General features: G+C 33.5%; 1 protein-coding gene across 2 annotated transcripts; it reads left to right on the top strand.

Moving 5' to 3' along the window:
• The first annotated feature begins 1,417 nt into the window (after window positions 1-1,417).
• On the top strand, window positions 1,418-16,379 carry LOC105317783 (hexokinase type 2). 2 transcript variants are annotated; one of them, XM_011414513.4, is made up of 13 exons: window positions 1,418-1,517; window positions 1,695-1,768; window positions 3,862-4,030; window positions 5,757-5,896; window positions 6,737-6,812; window positions 7,467-7,606; window positions 7,956-8,061; window positions 8,178-8,257; window positions 9,000-9,112; window positions 13,245-13,400; window positions 14,443-14,582; window positions 15,701-15,834; window positions 16,061-16,379. In XM_011414513.4, the coding sequence occupies exons 2-13, from the start codon at window positions 1,706-1,708 to the stop codon at window positions 16,136-16,138; spliced, it is 1,395 nt and encodes a 464-aa protein (XP_011412815.3). In that variant the 5' UTR covers window positions 1,418-1,517; window positions 1,695-1,705; the 3' UTR covers window positions 16,139-16,379. The 2 variants fall into 2 exon arrangements, with proteins under 2 accessions (XP_011412815.3, XP_034328859.2); XM_034472968.2 differs by having other exon boundaries at window positions 1,463-1,481.
• Window positions 16,380-21,285: the final 4,906 nt, after the last annotated feature.

The following is a 21,285-nucleotide window of genomic DNA, read 5'->3' as shown; positions in this document are numbered from 1 at the left end:
GGGAAATTCATCAGATTCAAAACAATGAGAATGAAGAATTAAACAAATAAAAAACAATACACTAAACATATGGTATTAGATTACGGAAATAAGATCAGGTTTCATATATTGCGTGACTAGAAAGAGAAAACCTGCCCTGTCGCACAGGATTTTAAACTGTTTCTATGATTTCAATCTAATTGAAATTAAATGTTAGATCCGCTCGCTTACTGGCTACACATAAACGAGTGGGTCTAACATCTAATTTTAATTAGATTGCTTTGATAGATTCTGTGATTTGTTTCTAAATATATATATATTTGTTTTGAGCACCGTTTGGTATACATAATATATGTTACATCAAAGTTTTGTAATTCAAAGAATTCAAAACATATATATGGTATCTTCGTCATTCAACTGCTGCTGGGGTAAGACCTAAGACACGATCGATAACATTTAACCAAAATATGTAAACAAGCGATAAACTATGAAAATTCTATACGTTTAACTTACTGGGGAAAACTTTTCAGATTTGATTTTTAAAAATGGAATCACAGGTGCACGAGTCTTTATCTAGGCTTGTGTATGCTACCAATTTCAACTCAATTTCAATTTCTTTATTGACCAATTAAGGACCCTCAAGGGGCAACATGAAGATTGTACATTAAATATTCAATAGACATATACATGAGGGAGTTTAAAGAGTTGAATGATTGAAAGAGTTAGGACGAACATGAACAGTATGAATTAGTATGTATATGTTTCTATAATCAGTACATATGTATATTTATATTAAACATCCATACAGAAATATATCAAACTACATACAAATTTGAAATATATGTAGTTTAAAATATGATTGAAAACCAATATTTGACACAGGAATACAAATTTTAAAAGGCAACGTCTCTTGTAAAATTTACCAAGAGAGTTTTAAAATATGTATGCGTAACTGTGTATAGCTCTGTCCATATTTCATTTATTTAAACAATGAAATGCTTTCTTTGGTGATTCATACAAGGTATGAATGTGGCGACATTGCAGAAAATAAATACATAACCCGCGTAGTATTGCGTGCAGTCCGTGATTTTTCTTAGGTGACTGGTCGCCGTAGGATTCGACCAATCGATAAACAGGGTGTGTCAATTTCAGTCCTGTCAGTTTCTTGCAAGTTTCAACTGCTGTAGATTTCGACCAATCAATAAAAGGGGCGTGTAGATTTCAGTCTGGCTGTTTCTAATTTAAAATGAATTCTATAATCTATAATACATGACTGTATAGCCACTGGTGCTTAAATTGGATTTTTTATGTTAAAAATATATATTATGTATTATATTCTTTAATTTGATACATGTATATTAGGTATGCAGTATAGTATGTTACTCTTGGCCATAGGTATATACTGGCTTCCGTATTTTTTATAAATAACGTAACTTTAATCGCCCAAACGCCGCACCGTACTTTATATTGATCAATGGTGCACAACGACGTTTTGTGTGGAAGTAGGCCTCCTTCAGATTTTTGCAGCACTAAGATTTGTATGTGCATTGAATATAGATCGTACTTAAAAAGAAAAAATTGTGTCAACGGTCCTGTGTCCAAGCGCAAGCTTCAAGTGTGACCGGTGGGCTTCCTTTGGCCACGAATGGACACACGATCCTTGACCTGTTGACCTATATGAGGATGTGACACTATTAAATTTTGCATTTTTGCAGGTTGACACACTATGGAACCCGCTGGTAGTCGAAGCGCAGTCCGCAACATTAAGGACGAAGCCACACGAAAGAAGGTAATTCTTGTCGAAAAGGAACGCACGAAAACAGTACGGTAGACCATTATAGCTAAAATTACCTATAGCGACCAGTGCCCAATTAACATTAAAGGTTTATGTGGTTATGAAGGCAGCAAGCATTGCAATCCGGTGTTGCCCACTGCCTTCATTACTTAATGAACCACCTCAACAATAACGTCTCTCTGTGTTATCGATTTTTTTGGGAGTGTGATAATCTGATCAGCAATTAAGACCGAAATTTTTTTTAGAGGCTTCAATAAAACTTTCAATTTTCGGTCTCAACAAATCTTGCTGAGATTTAAGGAATGTATCATATGTAGCTATAGTAAGTTGAAACTGATTTAAACTGGATATATGTACATGTACACTGAAAGGCTAGATTGATAATTTTGAAGACTTTAAATGAGTTAAATTGGACGAGATGTTAGGCAACTTGTGCATGGGTTTGCGTAGATCATTGCTTTTTGGGAATAAATGTCTCACTTGATGGTCTTGGGAAAAACAAAACACTTTTAAGGTTTGTTACTGACTAACTTAACAGAAATATATCGTGTTGATCAATCTCACAGCTTTGCCTTGCCATCTATAAGATTGATCAACCCGATATATTTCTGTAGTCAGGCAGTAACAAACCTAATAAGTAAAATTAGATTGTGATTAAAATTGGCTAAGGCAGTAGGCATGTGCAGTTGCCGATGAACATATCTAAATTGATCTAAAAAAAATTAAGGACAAATACAATGTAGTTGACATCACAAGATTAAAAAATAAAGTGACTGTGGCATAATTTAAGCGTCCTATGTTGAATAGGATCCTTAAATTGATCCGCTCACATTAATATAGCTATAGTGATTTATAGATTAGTAGCTATAGTCACAAGTAGTATTTGATATTGCCATAACTGCATTTCCTTCACTATATTAATATGATATGTGTGGATAATGAGGGGGAGGGGTATGGATTGGTGCATGCAAGTGAAATGTCTCGTTTGATTTCAGATTTAATTATGATCCAATAAATATAGAATATCACACTTTTGTTTTGATCTCGGCCCTGGTATCAGCCCGAGCGGTTGGTATCAGCCCAAGCCCGAAGAGCGCGGGCCGATACCATCCGAGGGCTGATACTAGGGACGAGATCAAAACAAAAGTGTGATGTTGTTTATATCATATATCTAAAATCAAAGACTTTAATTTAAATCTAAATTCCAAATAATGAATATAATGTATCATGAAGAAGCTATAGATTTTTTTCGGATTTACAAAACTTGTTCGTTTTTATTTCTTTTTATATGTGTTAAAACTGTAAGAGTTGTCGGACTTTGTTGTCAAACAATCGTCATTTGAAATACAGTAGAAGGGAGTCTGTCGTCTGAAATGAAGCGCTATCTTCTAGAATTCAAAATTATTGAGAGAGAAACTTCCCTCCTACGCAGCTTCGTTATGAGTCAAATTCTTTCACGTAGATTTCGTAAGTTTCCCGTCAGATTCCATTCATAAAGATCCATACTGTTATAGAAACTAGAAAGTTGTTTGAGAACGTTCATACATGTAAGCGCGTCCATTACTTTAACCCCTTAATTTTTACAGTCTAATCTCTGGTTTTCTACGATTAAGTCTCGTTCCATCCTTCTCTATATCCTCCATAATTTAAACGTTGATTGATATTAAATAAAGCGTGCTATTGTTCTAAATACACAACCGTTGTGTGGGTTACCTCCCCTTACTTGGATACACATCACTCTTTGGCGCTATTTTTGAATTATTTTTCAATTTTCGGTAATAAATAAAACTATTCCGACGTGTAAGGTGATAATTTGTATTATATATTCGTAATTCTATCGTTATTTCACAAACTAGTCTTAATTTAAAGCAGATGTATATGGAAATTATCGATTTCAAATTTGAGGGCAATACACCCCCCTGACGACGGGCTGAGACAGAGAAATATCAGCCCCAAGGGCGATACAGCCCTACCTTTCGGTTGCTGTCTCACCTAGTCCAAAACACGTGTATCAGGGCTGATACACTACTAAGTATATGATATATAAATATTGTCTCTATTTTATCCCCAAAATATGTTCATTTTAGGTAGAAGAAATATTGAATTCTTGTGTCTTGGATGATGCAACTATCAAGAAAATTATGGATGTCTTTGAGGACCAGATCAATCTCGCTAATACATTGGACCCAGAAAAAAGGAAAAAGTCTAACCTGCTGTGGGAATGTACATATGTACGGAATTTGTTAACAGGAAAGGGTGAGATTTTACTTTAAACAATTATGATTATATAAGGAGCATACACATATCAGTGGGTTTTTCTGCATGTCCCAAAATTTGAAACATTGAGCATTGTTGAATCATTTTTGCACCTTGAAAAGTTTTTGATAGTGAACAATACCACACATTATTACTATGTGTTGTATTTATGGGAAAATAATCAGATATACAGTAATTATGACTCCATTGTTTTGGATGGTATTAGGGAACTTCTTTAGTACTGCATTAGATTTTTTGCAGAGTGTACTGGGAATTTGAGCCTTAGGGTGAGGGGCAAACTGGGTATAGGTGAGGTGCCCTATGACATAGCTGTATAAGGTTATAACAAAGAATAGGTGTGCCCTAGCTCTTCCTGAGGCTTCACCAAAATGCAATTTCAGAGAAATAAAACAATTGCAAGTTACTTATATATACTTATCAAGTCTCAACAATGGCAGCAAGTTACATGAGTCAACAAACTGACATGTTTCTGTCCGGTCGGGTTTTGGTAGTATTGTTATACAAATGCAGACTCCTGGTGAATGAGACATGGCCGAAATTGCTGCCTTTTACCCTGTGCCCTCTATACCAATGTTTGGAATCTGCCCATTTGTTTTGAAACATTGGATCTTCAAGAAAAATTCCAAACTACATGTACATGTACTGTCAAAAAAAACCCCAAAACAACAGGGTCACTTAATGACATGTAATGTTGGAGCAAACAAATACTGGGTACATGTATGATTTAGCAATTGACTTTATAATGTGCAATATTGTGCCAGATTCTGAATTTGTTCTTGCCTGTATGGTAATAATAGTGATGTAGCATTTGATGAATAAAACAAATACATCAGTACTTATCATATCTTACAGTATACAGCATACAGTATGGAGGATAAGCATTTTTTTTTTTAAAAAGGGCATAGTCAGATTATCTAGTGTTAAGTTTGCTTTATTGATAAAGAATATCAGTCTTTCCAACAAGCACCCACTCAAAAAGTATGTAACCAAGGACTCTTATTAAGTTATCTATGCAGCGTCATAACAAGTGGGCTTCATTAGCAATCTTGACAGGTGATGTACATGCTCTGCAGAGATGCACACATGTTCCTTTTTGCATCATGAGTCATTTGTCAACACATGCAAAAATTTTAAGATTTATGTCATGTACAATGTAGTTATAAAAAGAGTCAGCAAAGAATTATAACATGATGGGATTGAAACCCTGGCCAGGTCCCCTTGTCAATCTATTGCCGGTTTCTACAAACTGATCTAACTTGGACTCAAGGTCAAGTTGGATTGACTGGATTTATAGGATAGAAAAGGGGGTTGTACTCCCCCGCCCCCCCCCCCCCCCCCCCCCACACACATCACACACACACACACACATACACACTCGCACAAACATTTTGTGGTCCTTAAAACCCCCCACATATACATACACGAGTGAAAATTCTACAAAAAAGAGTTCATGAAAGTATTACTGAATATAGAGTCCCCATAATGAAAAAGTAGATAAATTTTTGAATTGATTCTTTAGGAGAACACCCAGTATGTGATTTTAAATAGTACAAGAGTATGGACTTTCCCAAGTTTTTTTTATAAATAATATCTATGAAAACTTGATTAGACAATAGTAAATTTGCTCAAAGTGAATCCTTAAAAAATTGCTGGATTTATCATACCATGCTATACTTAACTTGGTCTAGATTTTATTTTATCATAGAGAATGGTGAATATCTTGGCCTTGACCTTGGAGGCACAAACTTTCGTGTGGTTCGGGTCGTGATGAAAGACGGAGAAGCCACCACCACAACAAAGTACTACAATCTTGATGACAAAATCCTCTCCGGGCCTTGTCAGCATGTAAGTCACTTGTGCTACTTGTCAACATTTACCGTGCAGGAATCATCACTGTTCACTGGGGGATCAATGTCCATGGCTTTCATGGGTAACCCTTGTCCTCAAATTTACATCCCCACAAATGTATATACAAGCGTTTGTTTAATATTGCTACCAATGAAATTACATATGTACATCGCTACAAACCAGAAAAGTTTTGGAAACCTTTCTTCACGAAAAGTTTTGGCAACCCCGCTAACATTGACCCCCACAAATGAAAATGTCTATGATTCCTCAGTAAATCTGTGCAAAACTTGTCATCTTGTAAGTTATTGAAATTTTGAGCAACCACAGCTGCAACAACATTATGACAACTAATTAAAAAATAAACTCATTGAAACTTTCACCTACAAGACAACTTATCGATTGAAACAACAAAATAGAATGGACTTAATGAATACTTATTGATGCAACAATTAACTGACAGATGAGTTTTTTTCATAAAAGAGTTATCATTCTTTGAATTTTCATGTCAGAGGGTTTTACTTCGATCATTCAATGAATTACACCTGTCAACCAGTTACTTAATTGTGTGTTATGCAGGACAACTCTGCGACGCCATGATAATTAACTTAGCCCAGTGTAAAATCTATCAAATGAAAATGTGGGCAAAAAAATGAGGTGCTGATCTGTAAAGCTGTATGGGGAATTTCAGGTTGACATGCCACAAATTGACAACCTGTAGGCTCAGCTTCAGATCTGCAGATCAGCTAGTGGAAAGCAAAAGAGGAGATAAAAAATTAAACACTCCTATATAGGGTTACAATGTACTTATAATTAAAACTTTTTATGTTATTTTGACAGATATTTGATCATATTGCTGAGAGTCTAGAAAGTTTTCTAAAAGAAGAAAACATTACAGCATCTTGTCTACCAGTTGGTAAGTAATTTTATTGAGAGATGTCCCATATTGTACTAGCTGGTACATGTGTATTTATTTTAGAGTCTGTGATGTTGGGTACATCTATATATAAGCCCACCATTCACTGCAGCCAGTACTTGAATCAGTAGACATTCACAAAACAATATATAGACAAGTTTTTGTAGAAAATAATAGATAAAATAATAGATGATTTTAAGATTATTTAATTCATTAATTATCATTTAAGCTCAAATGCAAGGCTAAATTAATTGCTCATGCACTTGGACTTTCCACTGGAATTTTTCCATGTGAACTGAGAATTTTATTGGACCCAATAGAAACACAGTCAGTTCTTGACATATTGAAATTAAATCAATATTTCCAATCACATATATATCAATCTGAGTAGAAGGTCATATATATATATATATATATATATATATATATATATATATATATATATATATATATATATATATATATATATATAAAAACTAATTTATATCTTCAATCCTTAGATATATTGAAATTGTCATTGCCTGTTCCTAAGTTGTATAAAAAAAATTCTGTTTTAACAAAACTACATTTACTTATAATGAATTAAATTGTTCATTCCTGGCACTTTGTTATAACCACCATGTTTTACTTTTCTATTATGATATGTATGTGCAGGTTTTACTTTCTCATTCCCATCTGATCAGAAGAGTTTAAAGAACAGCATTCTGGTTACATGGACTAAATCATTTAAGTGTCCTGATGGCGTTGGACAGGACGCCTGTGTTATGTTAGAGGAAGCCATTGCAAGGAGAAAGGTGTGAGAGAAATGACTTTTTGAATTAATTTAATTGTTTCAGAATCATTCTTTAAAATTAATGAAAAAAAAAACCCATTGAGAAAATAATTTCACAAAAAGATGTATACTTTGCGTACATTGGTTTCATTTTCAACATAAAACACACACTATACATGTTATTTTAAATCGGCAGACAATTGGACAACAATCAATATGTGGGGAGAATGTAATGTGTAATGTACAGAATAATAGAAATTATTCCAAATTGTGAAACTGACAGTCATTCTACTAGATTACAGTGATTTTTTGGTTTTTCATCAGACTAATATAACTTTAATAATATATCTGTTTGATATACCCTCTCTCAGGACATGCCCGTAAAGCTTGATGTAATGGCAAGAATCAGTGACACCACTGGGGCTCTGATGGCTGGGAATTATGCCGACAAAAAATGCCGTATTGGAGTCATTCTTGGTATTAAATTAATATTAACATTTAATGCGCAGCTAACATTTTTTTTTCATAATATTGTAATATTAGCAGATCGATTTTTTTAGAAGTTCAGATTTCACTCTTAATGTGTATATTAGGTACTGGATCCAATGCTGCCTTTGTGGAGAGGATTGAAAACTACAACAAGTTTGAAGGCAAAGATCCTGACACAAAACAGGTATGCAACCAGAATTAAAAAAAACGTGTTGATCAGTCATTGCCTTTAATTACCATGCAGCACCCACTGGTGATCCTGTGTGCGTTTTTGTGTGAATTTGGTTGGTTATGTATATACTAAATGTGCTGGTATATCTCTCTTTGAAATAGGGTATAATGGTATGAATTAAGAAACAGAATGTTTTCTTGTTAGAGGTTATTGAAATTTGTGCATGTCACATTATTTATTCAAATGCACTTGTTGTTTTCAAGAAAAGTATTATTAAAGACTTAATTTATACATATACACCGATGTAGATAAATACTTTAGAGGACAAAAAGATGTAACAAATAAGTCAACAAGATGATCTATACATAGTTAGTCTTGAAACTAATTAGTGTTGATATCGATGTCGATATCGTCATTTTATATATGATATCGTTGATATCGACAAGTTCTTACGATATTGTCGATATGGACATCATGATTGGTCGATATCCTTGATATCAGCAGCAAAGTTGGTCTTGGACATGTATGGCCCCAAGGGCAATACAGCCCTAGCTTCCAGTTGCTGTCTCACCTAGCCCAAAAAGTGTATCAGGGCTGATACACTACTAGGTATATGATATGGAGCAGTAAAGTACTGGTTTACTTTAAGATATTATTGGTTACCACAAAATGTTCTCAAGAAAGTATTAAAAAAAAAATTGCCATCTAGAATAACAGTTGTTATTCATAATCTCTTTAAAATATTTCTGTGTAGATAATCGTGAACACAGAGTGGGGTGCCTTTGGTGACAATGGCTGTTGTGATTTCTACAGAAATGACTTTGAGAGAGAGGTTGACAAATACTCCAATCACGTCAATTCTTTTACGTAAGTATCAGGAAGTTTTCAACACATCATTACTTGCTTTTTAATAGTATAGGTTTTTCTAGAACAATGTCTTAATATTTGAAATATATGATCAGGTAAATTAATGAAATGTTAAAACAATATTCTAAGAGTTATTTAGACAAGGGTTAACAACTGGTTAAGGGGTATGTGCAACCATCTTGTACTTTTGAGAATAAAAGTTTCTTGAACTTGCTTGTTTTTTCCCAAAACTGTAGTCTATAGATGAAAAAGCAATAAATACAGGTAGGAGATTTTTCATGTTGTTTTGTATGCAAAATACACTTATAATAACAGAACAATGGTTTATTATCACTATAAGAGCAGCTGTAGAACTGTGCAGCTGCAGATTTATTTTGAAGATTTAAAAAACTGAAATAATAAGAGAGGGGTTCATTATTGTCCTCTTTACAACCATTTGTTAAGTAAAAAATTGAATCTTGCATATTAATGTAGTACCTTTGTCTCAAAATAGGGTACCCTAGCTATTTTTATCAGTCGGCATGGGATGTATTTTTAGAACAAGAAAATTCCAGCCTATGCTTAAAACTCCTGTGTCTATGGAGGCACATTGGCGTTATACTGTGGTTTTATTAATATTCAAGGGTATCAATTTTCGTGGATAAAGTGGAAATTACAGTTTCAAGGGTACGTAAATTTGTGGCCAATGACCCTATCAATACAAAATGTTAATAGAAATTGCACTTCAATGAACACTTAATTTCGTGGATCAACTTAATAACAAAATCCACGAAAATTGGTATTCAACGAATATTGATGAAACCACAGTATTGTCATAGAGAAAATAAATGCCAACTGAAAATACTTGAATGTGACAGACATCTCTTACCAGTTCCAATGGTTTTGTAGTAAAAAAAAGAATGTATATATCATTCAGTTTAAGAAATGTTTCATTTTTATTCTCAAATGTACAAGATGGCAACTTATCCTCCAAATGAAATCAACATTAGTTGCAGATTTATTAGAAACTACATGTACATCATTATGCAACTTTAAGATTTAAGTGAGGGGCACCTGTTTGTGGAATAATTGGTTTTGAAAGTTACATTTAATATGATTTATTAATGTTTAAACAGTCATGACCTTTTCATTACTGGCCGCCAGATTGTCATTTGCTTCATGATATGCAACGCTGCTTTGCTAGGAGAGAGCGAGTTGTTTAACAATTTTTAAGACCAATTATAAGACATTTTGAAAAATTAATTAAAGGTTAAAATATGTTAAAGTGAAAAAAAAAACATTAGTAGTACATGTATATACCTGTATTAGGCTGATGTTTTTTAGCTCACCTGAGCTGAAAGCTCAAGTGAGCTATTCTGATCACATTTTGTCCGTCGTCCGTCTGTCCGTCCGTCTGTCCGTCTGTCCGTCTGTCCGTCTGTAAACTTTTTACATTTTGAACTTCTTCTCTAAAACCGCTTATCCAATTTCAACCAAATTTGGCACAAATCATCCTTAGGGGAGGTCGAATATAAATTGCAGAAATAAAAGTTTGATCTGTATTCAAAGCGGAGAAAACCTTGAAACTGTAGAAAAAGGGGGGTGCATTTTTAAAAATCTTCTTCTCAAGAACTACCGAGGCAAATTCAACATAGTTTAGCATAAATTATCCTTATGGGAAGGAAAATATAAATTGCAAAAATTAAGTGGAAATTTTGTTTCAAATCTGAGTTATTACGAAAATAATAATAAAGGAAATGCGTGTTTCAATCAGTTTAATAGCTTCGGGTTCGGCATCCGGTAAAATGATTCCATACTTCTAAAACGAGGTTCTTTGTTTAAAGCAGGCATGACATTATACGAAAAAGGGTCGATCTGACTATGATGAATTTGCTTGTTGTGCAACAGTTCGCGTATGAAGGGAAATTTTGAAACATACAAAATATATTGGTGCCGATTTTGTGAAGTAAATTGAGGCAAAATATTTCAATGCGTTGACAGTTTTCACACATGACGTTGGTGTTAGCTTGTTCTGATTTTCGTTTCGTTCTCATTATGCTTTGTAACCTGGAAACTATCGTCTGTATTTCGTGATTTTTACGTATCAAATCAAACAGAGACTTCGGTAAATCAAACAGTTAACTGTTTACCTGCGCAAATTAAGCAAAATCGGATGTAGGGGACGGGTACGGAAATACAATTCATTCTATCGGTAATTCGGCATTATCTTTTGCGTAATGGTACATGTAGATTAATGCAATAGGTTTTGTTGAGATGCTCGGCATTTTTTCGAGTTTATTCAGTTTAAATAGAGTTTGATATCGCTGACGGAAATATGTAGGTATATACATGTATATATATATGATTCATTTCGAAAAAATAAATTGTGTTCTTTATTTGTTATACATGTAGTGCATGTTTCTTGTGTTTAATTGTTTACAATTTCTATTTACTAACCATATTTGAGTGTTAAGCTTCGAATTATAAGCAAGATACAGCGATTTGCTCACAATTCTATGTTTGTACACAGATCTTAAAAACTAAAGCTCAAAAAAGTAAAATATTTGTCAATATTTATTAAGAAAATTTTCAAAGTCTGTTCTTCCAGAAACCAACTTTAACAACTTATTGTATTGTAAACTTAACCTTTTTAGCTCACCTGAGGGTGGGGCCACAATGGGGGGTCGAAGTTTAACAAATGAATATATAGAGTAAATCTTTAAAAATCTTCTCCTCAGAAACTAATTAGCCAGGAAAGCTGAAACTTGTGTGAAAGCATCATCAGGTAATGTAGATACAAATTTGTGAAAATCATGATCCCCGGAGGTAGGGTTGGGCCACAATGAAGGATCGAAGTTTTACATAGGAATATATAGAATAAATCTTTAAAAATCTTCTTCTCAGAAACTAATCGGCCAGGAAAGCTGACACTTGTGTGGAAGGATCCTCAGGTAGTGTAGATTCAAATTTGTGAAAATCATAACCCTGGGGGTAGGTTTGGGCCACAATGGGAGGTCGATGTTTAACATAGGAATATATAGAGTAAATCTTTAAAAATCTTCTTCTCAGAAACTAATCAGCCAGGAAAGCTGAAACTTGTGTGAAAGCATCCTCAGGTAGTGTAGATTCATAGTTGTGAAAATCATGACCCCCGGGGGAAGGGTGGGGCCACAATGGGGGATCGAAGTTAAAAATAGGAATATATAGAGTAAATCTTTAAAAATCTTCTTCTCAGAAACTAATCAGCCGGCAATGCTGAAACTTCTTTGGAAGCATCCTCAGGTAGTGTTGATTCAAAGTTGTGAAAATAATAACCCCTGGGGGTAGAATGGGGCCACAATGGGGGGTCGAAGTTTAACATATGATTAAATAGAGTAAATCTTTAAAAATCTTCTTCTCAGAAACTAATTAGCCAGGAAAGCTGAAACTTGTGTGGAAGCATCCTCAGGTAGTGTAGATTCAAATTTGTGAAAATCATAACCCTGGGGGTAGGTTTGGGCCACAATGGGAGGTCGATGTTTTAGATAGGAATAAACAGAGTAAATCTTTAAAAATCTTCTTCTCAGAAACTAATCAGCCAGGAAAGCTGAAACGTGTGTGAAAGCATCCTCAGGTAGTGTAGATTCATGGTTGTGAAAATCATGATCCCCATGGGTAGGGTGGGGCCACAATGGGGGGGGGGGGGGGGGTCAAAATTTAACAAAGGAATATATAGGGTAAATCTTTACAAATCTTCTCAGAAACTAATCAGCCAGATGTTTCTTTATAATTGTTAAGACTTTGGCCCCAGGACAATTCTTTGGCCTCCCGAGAAGGTTCATAGTTTGATGTACGTTTATATCTAATATATAAACTATTGTTAAGGATCATTTTGAGAACTGCAATACTCAACATATGATAAGACTATAAAATCATCTTGTTAGAAAAGGGACTAATGATTATAAACATAAGAATATCCAGGGGAAAATGGATTTTATTTATACAGGATCTACATGTATTATTGTACATTGTCCAGATAGTTTGTATTATGACTCCATTAAGCTGATTTTATCATACCTATTGTTCCTCAGGTGAGCGATGTGGCCCATGGGCCTCTTGTCTTTTTGTCTAGGAGGTTCTTATGATGCTTTGTCAATTTTTTGTTTGTTTGTAGATTTGAGAAGTCATTTTCAGGAATGTACCTTGGAGAATTAGTGCGTTTAGTTCTGGTGAAGCTGGTAGATGAAGGGTGTCTGTTCAAAGGAAACCCCTGTCCGGAGTTGAAGAAGCGCTGGGAATTCCCCACATCATATGTGACCTCAATAGAAGAGTAAGGAAGCCCACTATGAATAAACCTTTTATGATTATAAATACATTGGTTTGAAATAAGAAAGGGCCCAGTGAATTTGACATTTCCACATACATAGTAGTAGTAGTAGTTGTAGTATATAAGTACATATATTAAGTTTCAGTATTACCGGTAATGGTAAAAGTCGCTCTACACATGAGTAGACTTATTATCAATTTAAGTCTCTTGAGGAGTGTGATTGTTTTCTCAAAGTAAACTTTAATGAAGAGAATTAATTGGGTTCAGCAAAGGTTTATGAGGATCTTCCTACACACACCTGCTGATAAAGAAGTACAATTTAATATGGCAGGTGTGGGTAGTTCATTCAACTTTAATGATTCAGTGTGTATATAACAATGAACTTTAAAATTAGTCACATAACAGATAAAGAGTGCAGAATGGTAATTGGATTTACCTTTAGTTAAAGTTTTAGAAATACACGTATTAAAGTTTTAATCATAGCTAATACTGGTATTTTGAACATTTCCCTATATCTTTCTACAGAACTCTCTGTTTGAAAGAGGTTGATTTAGCCAAAAAATGGCAGCGCCTTGACCCAGCCCTTTTAAGAGTGTGTAGAAAATACATCTGTTGAGGGTGTACAAACTAAATGAATAAAGGAGCGATGATTGGAAATTATTTTCTCACACCGGACACGTAGAAGGAATAACAAGAATAGTTGATTTCTTGTTTAAAAATTTGAGCATTGAAAATAGTTTTAAAGTTTTTAAGCATTTTGGTTTCACATATTATGAGAAAATATTTCGGGTGATACACAACTTCTGTACGTGAATTAAATGTAGCACATTTGAAAAAAAATGCAATTTACCTCAATATCTTACGTACATAAAAAATTCTGTTTTCTTTCAAAACTATTTTAAAAGCTGCATCTACATGTTTAAAGTCAGTGATAAAGATTCATGTATTTATGACTAGATTAAGATATATCTACTACAGGTATTTTAATCTCCAAAGACAAAGTTTAATGTTCCATTTATTTAGCGGTATTTATTTTAATTTATAGAGATACAGACACATCCAAAAACACTTGGTCTGTCTTGAAGGCACTCAATTTAGCAGACGTTGCCACAGAAGAAGATGTTGCGATTGTGAGAGAAACCTGTGCCGTTGTGTCAGAAAGAGGAGCAAAAATAGTGGCAGCAGGTAAATAAAGAAATAGCAATATCACATGTACTTTCACTTTCTCTAGCTCTTGTAATGCACAGTAAAATCTGACGATATGATTAGTATAAAACCAAACTATTATCTCACCAGAGGTAGTGCTACACAAGCTTTGCTTTTACCAGAAAAATACTAGTAGTTTGTCACATGATCAAAACAAGCATGTGTAGCACATGGCATTGTTGATCTGTTTTTTCTGTACAATCAGATTGAGGGGAGTATATTAATGGGCAAAGACTTAGTGGGCAAGTTTGAAACTATCACAGGGGATGACATTGCAGCTGATTTGTTTAAAATCAACGAATCGGGAGCATGAAAAATTTGATTTTTCACAACTCTCAAACATTTGTCAAACTAAAGTTAAACTTCAATATCTCGAACACTGATATCTCGAATATGTTGGATATGTCGAAGTTATTTGTAAGTCGCAACCACTTATATTTTAAGTATTTTACCCTCGATATCTCGAATACTCGGATACCTCGAACTATTTAAACAGTCCCATCTAGTTTGAAATAAAAAAGTTTGACTGTAGATCATGTGATCAGATTTTAATATTTACCTTCACTAAATAGTTCTCCCGGTATCTTTGAAATAAAAATGAATAAAAGTATTGAAGATTTAAATTGAATTACAAATAAGCATATATTTGGATAAAACAAGTAAATACATTGATTTTGAATACATTTTGCCCATCATTTCAGTTCATCGGCAGTTGACGTAGGCGTAAGCAAAGTTTGTCTAACATGACCTCTGGTGAGAGAATTGAAACTAAACCATGCCTGTAGTTTTATAAGTATTTCAAAAGGAGCGAAATTTATTTTGTTGTTGACAATAATAGAAGGGTACTAGGAGGGTTGTACTTTCCATGGCCATTTACGAAAGTGTGAAATTTTTGAAATTTGAATTGGATATTGAATTTGAGGTTTGACATTCATTCTCTGTCCCCCAAAAAACTAGATGATGTGATTATAACAAACACACACAATTGCATACAGATTTTTTTCATGAGAACTGTTATTTTAATTCTATGTGGCTTTTATACACAGATTAAATTATGACTAACCTTATTATTAATTTAATCCCGTATTGTGTTGTAGCTTTAGCTGTTCTTCTACAACACATCAATCTTCCGGAAGTCACCATTGCCTTTGATGGATCTGTGTATGAAAAACATCCCAAATTTCGCATCCACATTGCTGACCTCTTGGCCAAACTAGTTCCAACTACCAAGGTACGGCTAAGATGATTTTATTTTTCTTATTTACATACTAAACCAAATTATTCTCTGAAGATTCAAAGAAGCAAGCATTGTTTGCATTGTTCTTTTTTTTTTATTTAATATCCAATTTCAGTGCCAAAGCAAGGCTTAGATATAGGATTTACTCAAAAATGATTTCAATCTCAAATTGTTTTTTCTACATTGAAGCTTTTTGTGAATTTTTGTTCTTTATTTGCAGTGTACAATGATAATGGTAAAAGATGGGAGTGGTCAGGGAGCAGCATTTGTGGCAGCTGTAGAATACAAACCAAGTTAGAAATGGGTTTACATATGCATATACTAGTGTACTTTGTAGTCAGCATTATACAGGGCAGCGGAGCCAGGATGTCAGGGGCAAAGAATTGGTGGAGGGACAGGTCAAGGATAGGTGCAGTGTCACTGACTGAGGTCAAGGTCATTAAGGGGAAAGTATCCCCTGTGTGTTCTATGGCCGGTTCTTTATAGCACATGTAATCTTGAGAAATATACTACGCATTGTAATAAAGAAAATAAAAATATGAGAAGTTTCTTTTTCAATCAAGAAAGTGTTGACTTTCAGGATGAGACAAATTTTATTTTTTAATTTTTTTTTTTACAATTTTATAAGCTTTGCTCTGGTTATAATTAATTATAAAGTAGATGTTCCTTTTTATACACCTGCATGCAAAGACAAAGAAAGTTGACCGATTCCCAAAACCAAACGATATATATCACACTCTTTACATATGTGGCAGAATGAATTGGCAGGTATCATATTTCGAGTCAAGCTACCTGTAACTAGACATCGTTGAAATGGTGACTTACTTAAAAAGACCTGCTTATAAAAAATAATTATCATTTTAATTATAGTAGTTTTAATCTTAGTGACCTGACTTAAGGGGAATGTGCGGCCATCTTGTACATTTGAGAAGAAAAATGTAAACATTTCTAAAACTGTTTTGTTTCTGTCCAAAACTTGCTATAACTGTTGTCAAAAGATACAAAAGCAACAATAAATATATATGACGTTTAACATGTTGTTTTTTTATGCAAATTTCGTATACAAAGGCAGAACAATGCATTTTTAAATCCATTTGAACTGCGCAGCTACAGACTTAAATCTAAGATTTAAAATTATGAAAAATATGAAAGGAAGTAATTAGTGTTCACTCCACAACCATTTGTTGAGACAAAGGTCAAGGCTTGCTTATTTAAGTTGTAGCCTTGTCTCAAAAACCATAAATTTGCACGAGATATTTTTGTCTGTGTCTATGGAGGTGCATATTAGAATTATATTTTTATTGAAAATATATGTAAATTTTTTCTTTAAGGCAATTTTATTTTTTAACCCCTATCCTGCGTCTAAAAAGAATTTAACTTAATTTACACTCATAGAACTAATACAATACAAGTGGAACTGGTATAGAGATGTCTGTCACATTCAGTCCAGATTGTTTTGAATTGATATAATGATTTATTCTAATCGACAAAAATATAACGTCAATGTGCCTCCATAGACATGGGAGTTCTAAGTATAGCCTGGAATTTTCTTGTTCTAACAATAGATCCCATGCTGACTGATAAAAATAGGGTGCCCTATTTGGAGGCAAAGTTTCTACATTTATGTGCAAAATTCAACCTTTCTCTCAACAAATGGTTAGAGAAAGGACACCAATTAACCCCCTCCATATTTTTCAGATTTTTAAAACTTCAAAATAAGTATGTTGCTGCACAGTTCGACAGCTGGTTTAAGTGATTAAAAATGCATTGTCCTGTTTTTGTATGAATACAAGAGCATACAAAAGAACATGTAGAATATCATATTCATTGCTTTTGTATCTTTGGTAAGAGTTTTGGTCAGTTTCGGACAGAAACAAGCCAGTTCAAGAAATGTTTACATCCTTATCCTTAAATTTGAAATATGTCCGCACACCCCCTTTTGTTACAAGATTATTGCCCATTATTTATCCAACAAGCACTCTATAGGTTTGGTAAAAGGCAGATAGGACCAAAGGGTATATATATTAAATAAGATTTTTAAAAAAGGGATTTACACAGAGCTCCTTTAACATTGAAGGCTTGATTCAATTTTGAGCGGGTGTGAGGCCATCTTGCTCATTTGAGAATAAAAATTCATTTCTAGAACTAGCTTGTGTCTGCCCAAAACTGTTGTCAAAGATGAAAAAAAAGCAATGAATATTAGAGTCTACTTGTTGTTTTGTATGCAAGTTATGCATACAAGATCAACATTATCTTTTAAATCATATAGAACAGCTGTAGAAATGCACAGATTTATTTTGAAGATTTAAAAATCTGAATTAATGAAAAAGGAGTTCATTGGTGTCCTCTCTACAGCTATTTGTTGAGGAAGAGGTTGAATCTTGCACATTAATGTAGTAACTTTGCCACAAAATAGGGTATCCTATTTTTATCAGTGGGCATGAGATTTATTTGTAGAACAAGAATACATAGAACTCATGTGTCTATGGAAGCACATTGGCGTTATCATTTTATCGAAAAACATACATGTCATTTCAAAACAATCTGTGTTGAATGTGACAGCCATCTTGAAACCCGTTCCATTGTTCTGTTTTGTTAGTTTTATAAGTGTAATCTAATTTTGATTCTTTTTAGAATAGGGTAGGGGTCCAAAAAGTTGTCTTAAATAAAAAATATTCATATATATTTCAATGAAAATGTAACTTCAATTTACTACCATAGACACAGACAAAAATATCTGATGCAAATTGAAGGTATTTGAGACCCATCATAAAAATAGGGTAAACTTTTTTGAGACACAATTACAACTTAAATAATCAAGCTTTGACCTTTTTTTTTTAAACAAATGGTTGAGAGTAGACACTTATTACCTCCTTACATATTTTTTCAGATTGTAAAATTTAGAAGTTAAAAGTCTGTAAATGTGCAGTTCTAAATGAATGAAAAAGGCACTGTTTTGCTCTTGTATGCATAATTTGAATACAAAACAACGTGTAGAACGTCATATTTATTGCTCTCTTTTTTGTCATATTTAGTTTAGTTAGTTCAATAAATGTTTACATTTATATTCTCAACTGTACAAGATGGGCACATATTCCCTTTAAGACGGTAATGTGATGAGAGGGGTGAACATTAAACATTATTTTGTTTATGCATACGGTGGAACCTGTGAATTCACAAACACAAACTCACTCTCTCTCTCTCTCTCTCTCTCTCTCTCTCTCTCTCTCTCTCTCTCTCTCTCTCTCTGAATCCTTAAACAGTTGCGTTATTTGTTATTCGTTGAATACTGGACATTTAGTTATTTTCCTGCCACTGATTAGTACACCTTAGTCAAAGGTTTTTACCACTTGCTCTGAAGATGTTGGGAAATGCAAACCGTTAATTGGTTCCATTATATACACAAGTAACTCTGTACTTAAAATATGGATAATTATGCATAAACAACGACTCCCCCCTGCAAAGCATAGCAATGTGATTAGGTAAGATCTGTGAAAAATATTATTATCCAAGGACATTGATGACGTCATTTATCAGGACACTTGCTCTTGATTGAAGCAAATGACGAAGTAAATATTTTTATTTTTTTTAAAGTCTCGAGATTTGAATATAATTTTGTCCAATACCAATTGAACAATTAGAAGAAAATCATCCCCAGCGTAGTTTTCAAATGTCATCTATAGGAAAATACAAACACGCTTTCGTGCAAGACGGTTCCAAGTAAATCTGCACAAAAATACTAAACAATTGAGATGTAATATGCTAAATGTTGCATGTGTTAGAAGCTTATATGTCAATATTTGCAATGAAAAGTTCTAATTATTTGTGAAATGGTTTTATCTTGATTGTATATTAGCATATTATTTCCATCAATGGTCAGAAGTAAACATGTTGAAATAAGTGATCAATACGATTCCTTAAATTTAGTTTTTTATTGTACTAAAATTTACCAAATAATTTTCCCTTTCTCCCATCTTAAATAATAAAAATAAAATTTTCCGAAAAAAGTTTGCAACCAAACGGTAAATATTTTGTTTATTGAAAGGGAATATGTTAACTTAATTGGACCAATCTGAACAAATATTTTTAGATTCGCGGATCTAGAAAGGAGGTGACCCCCCGCGAAAATTCTAAACTTATTAAATTAACATAGTAAATCTATTAAGAAATAAGCATTGTATCTACTTGGCAAACACAATCATCCACTGGAAACACCCCCCCCCCCCCATTTGGAAAATTTTCTAGATCAGCGCATGTATTGGGACCATAACTGTTACATATGCATACTCATCTGAGATTATATAGAAAAAATAACTGCTTCCAGAATAATATGTCTCTTTTGATAATAACACTCAATGCATTAGATGAGATTCAATTTTAACAAATATTTTATTATGCAAATAAATACATAATAGGATTGGACAACAGGCTATGCCTATTTTAGTCCTCTTTCCAAGGATCAAAGTTACAACTGATATATTAGTTACATTTGAATTATATAAGAATTATAAGTACAGAATATAATAAGTTCATAATATGATATGAAACATGTTGTTGCAGAATTTTTAAAGAAGTTGGAATACATGTATGATTAAGAACAGAAAGAGGAGATGTCTAATATGAACAAGTTTTATTTAGATATTACATGTACATGTACGTAGAAATTACCAAATACAAATATCAAACACATGTACATTGTATATCCATAGCAAAGTGACAATATGTTTCATTTCGGAGTAATATGCAAGGAATTGAGGATGTAAAACGGCTTGCGTGCTATTTTGTGAGATTCTTGCCACTGCTTAGTGAATGTACCAATTTTAACCCTAAAATATCTTAAAGAAAAGAACGTGGGTGAATAGGGCGTGTAACGTGCCCATATGAGGAATGATTAGATGCTGCAAAATTAAGATATCACTAAATCTGATAATTCTTTAAAAAATAAAAACAATATATATTTAACGTAACATCGGTTTGTGACCCTTAAATATTAAGATACGTGTAATAGGTTGATTTAAACTGGGTATGCGTGTCAAATTCTTCAAATAGTGTCATTTTTATGACTTCAATGCCTTTTCTTTTATAGAGTGGGTCTGAGCTCCATATACTTTTTCATAGCCTAAATGCGGGTTAATTGAATTTAAACCGATTTTCATCAACAAAAATGTGGAGAGATGACCCACTTTACTTTTAAAATGTCATTTTGTAGCCCAACAATTGAACGTTCCAGTATAAAAATAATACAAGTCCGTAAAACCGTGGCCAGTGTCTTGTATAGCATTTAGACAACGCACTTTGTTGTGAATGAAATGGCTCAGTGGTTAGAGCACCAGACATTAGGTAAACTTATAGAACTTGGGTTTTTAGGTTGTGGGTTCGATACCACCAAAGCTTAAGGATTTTTTTCTTATCGTTTTTTGAAATATTTCAAAGTGAATATAGTAA

Source organism: Magallana gigas, chromosome 8, assembly GCF_963853765.1.
Source record: "Magallana gigas chromosome 8, xbMagGiga1.1, whole genome shotgun sequence".
Lineage (NCBI taxonomy): Eukaryota > Metazoa > Mollusca > Bivalvia > Ostreida > Ostreidae > Magallana > Magallana gigas.
The sequence above is the reverse complement of the archived record's forward strand: the minus strand, read 5'-3'. Positions and strand labels throughout refer to the sequence as shown.

Excerpts from the sequence above, each read along its gene's own strand:
- LOC105317783 (XM_011414513.4), top strand. The coding sequence starts at position 1,706 with ATGGAACCCGCTGGTAGTCGAAGCGCAGTCCGCAACATTAAGGACGAA. Across the intron at positions 7,607-7,955 it reads AAGCCATTGCAAGGAGAAAG|GACATGCCCGTAAAGCTTGA; the intron begins GTGTGAGAGAAA and ends ACCCTCTCTCAG. Across the intron at positions 14,583-15,700 it reads AGCAAAAATAGTGGCAGCAG|CTTTAGCTGTTCTTCTACAA; the intron begins GTAAATAAAGAA and ends ATTGTGTTGTAG.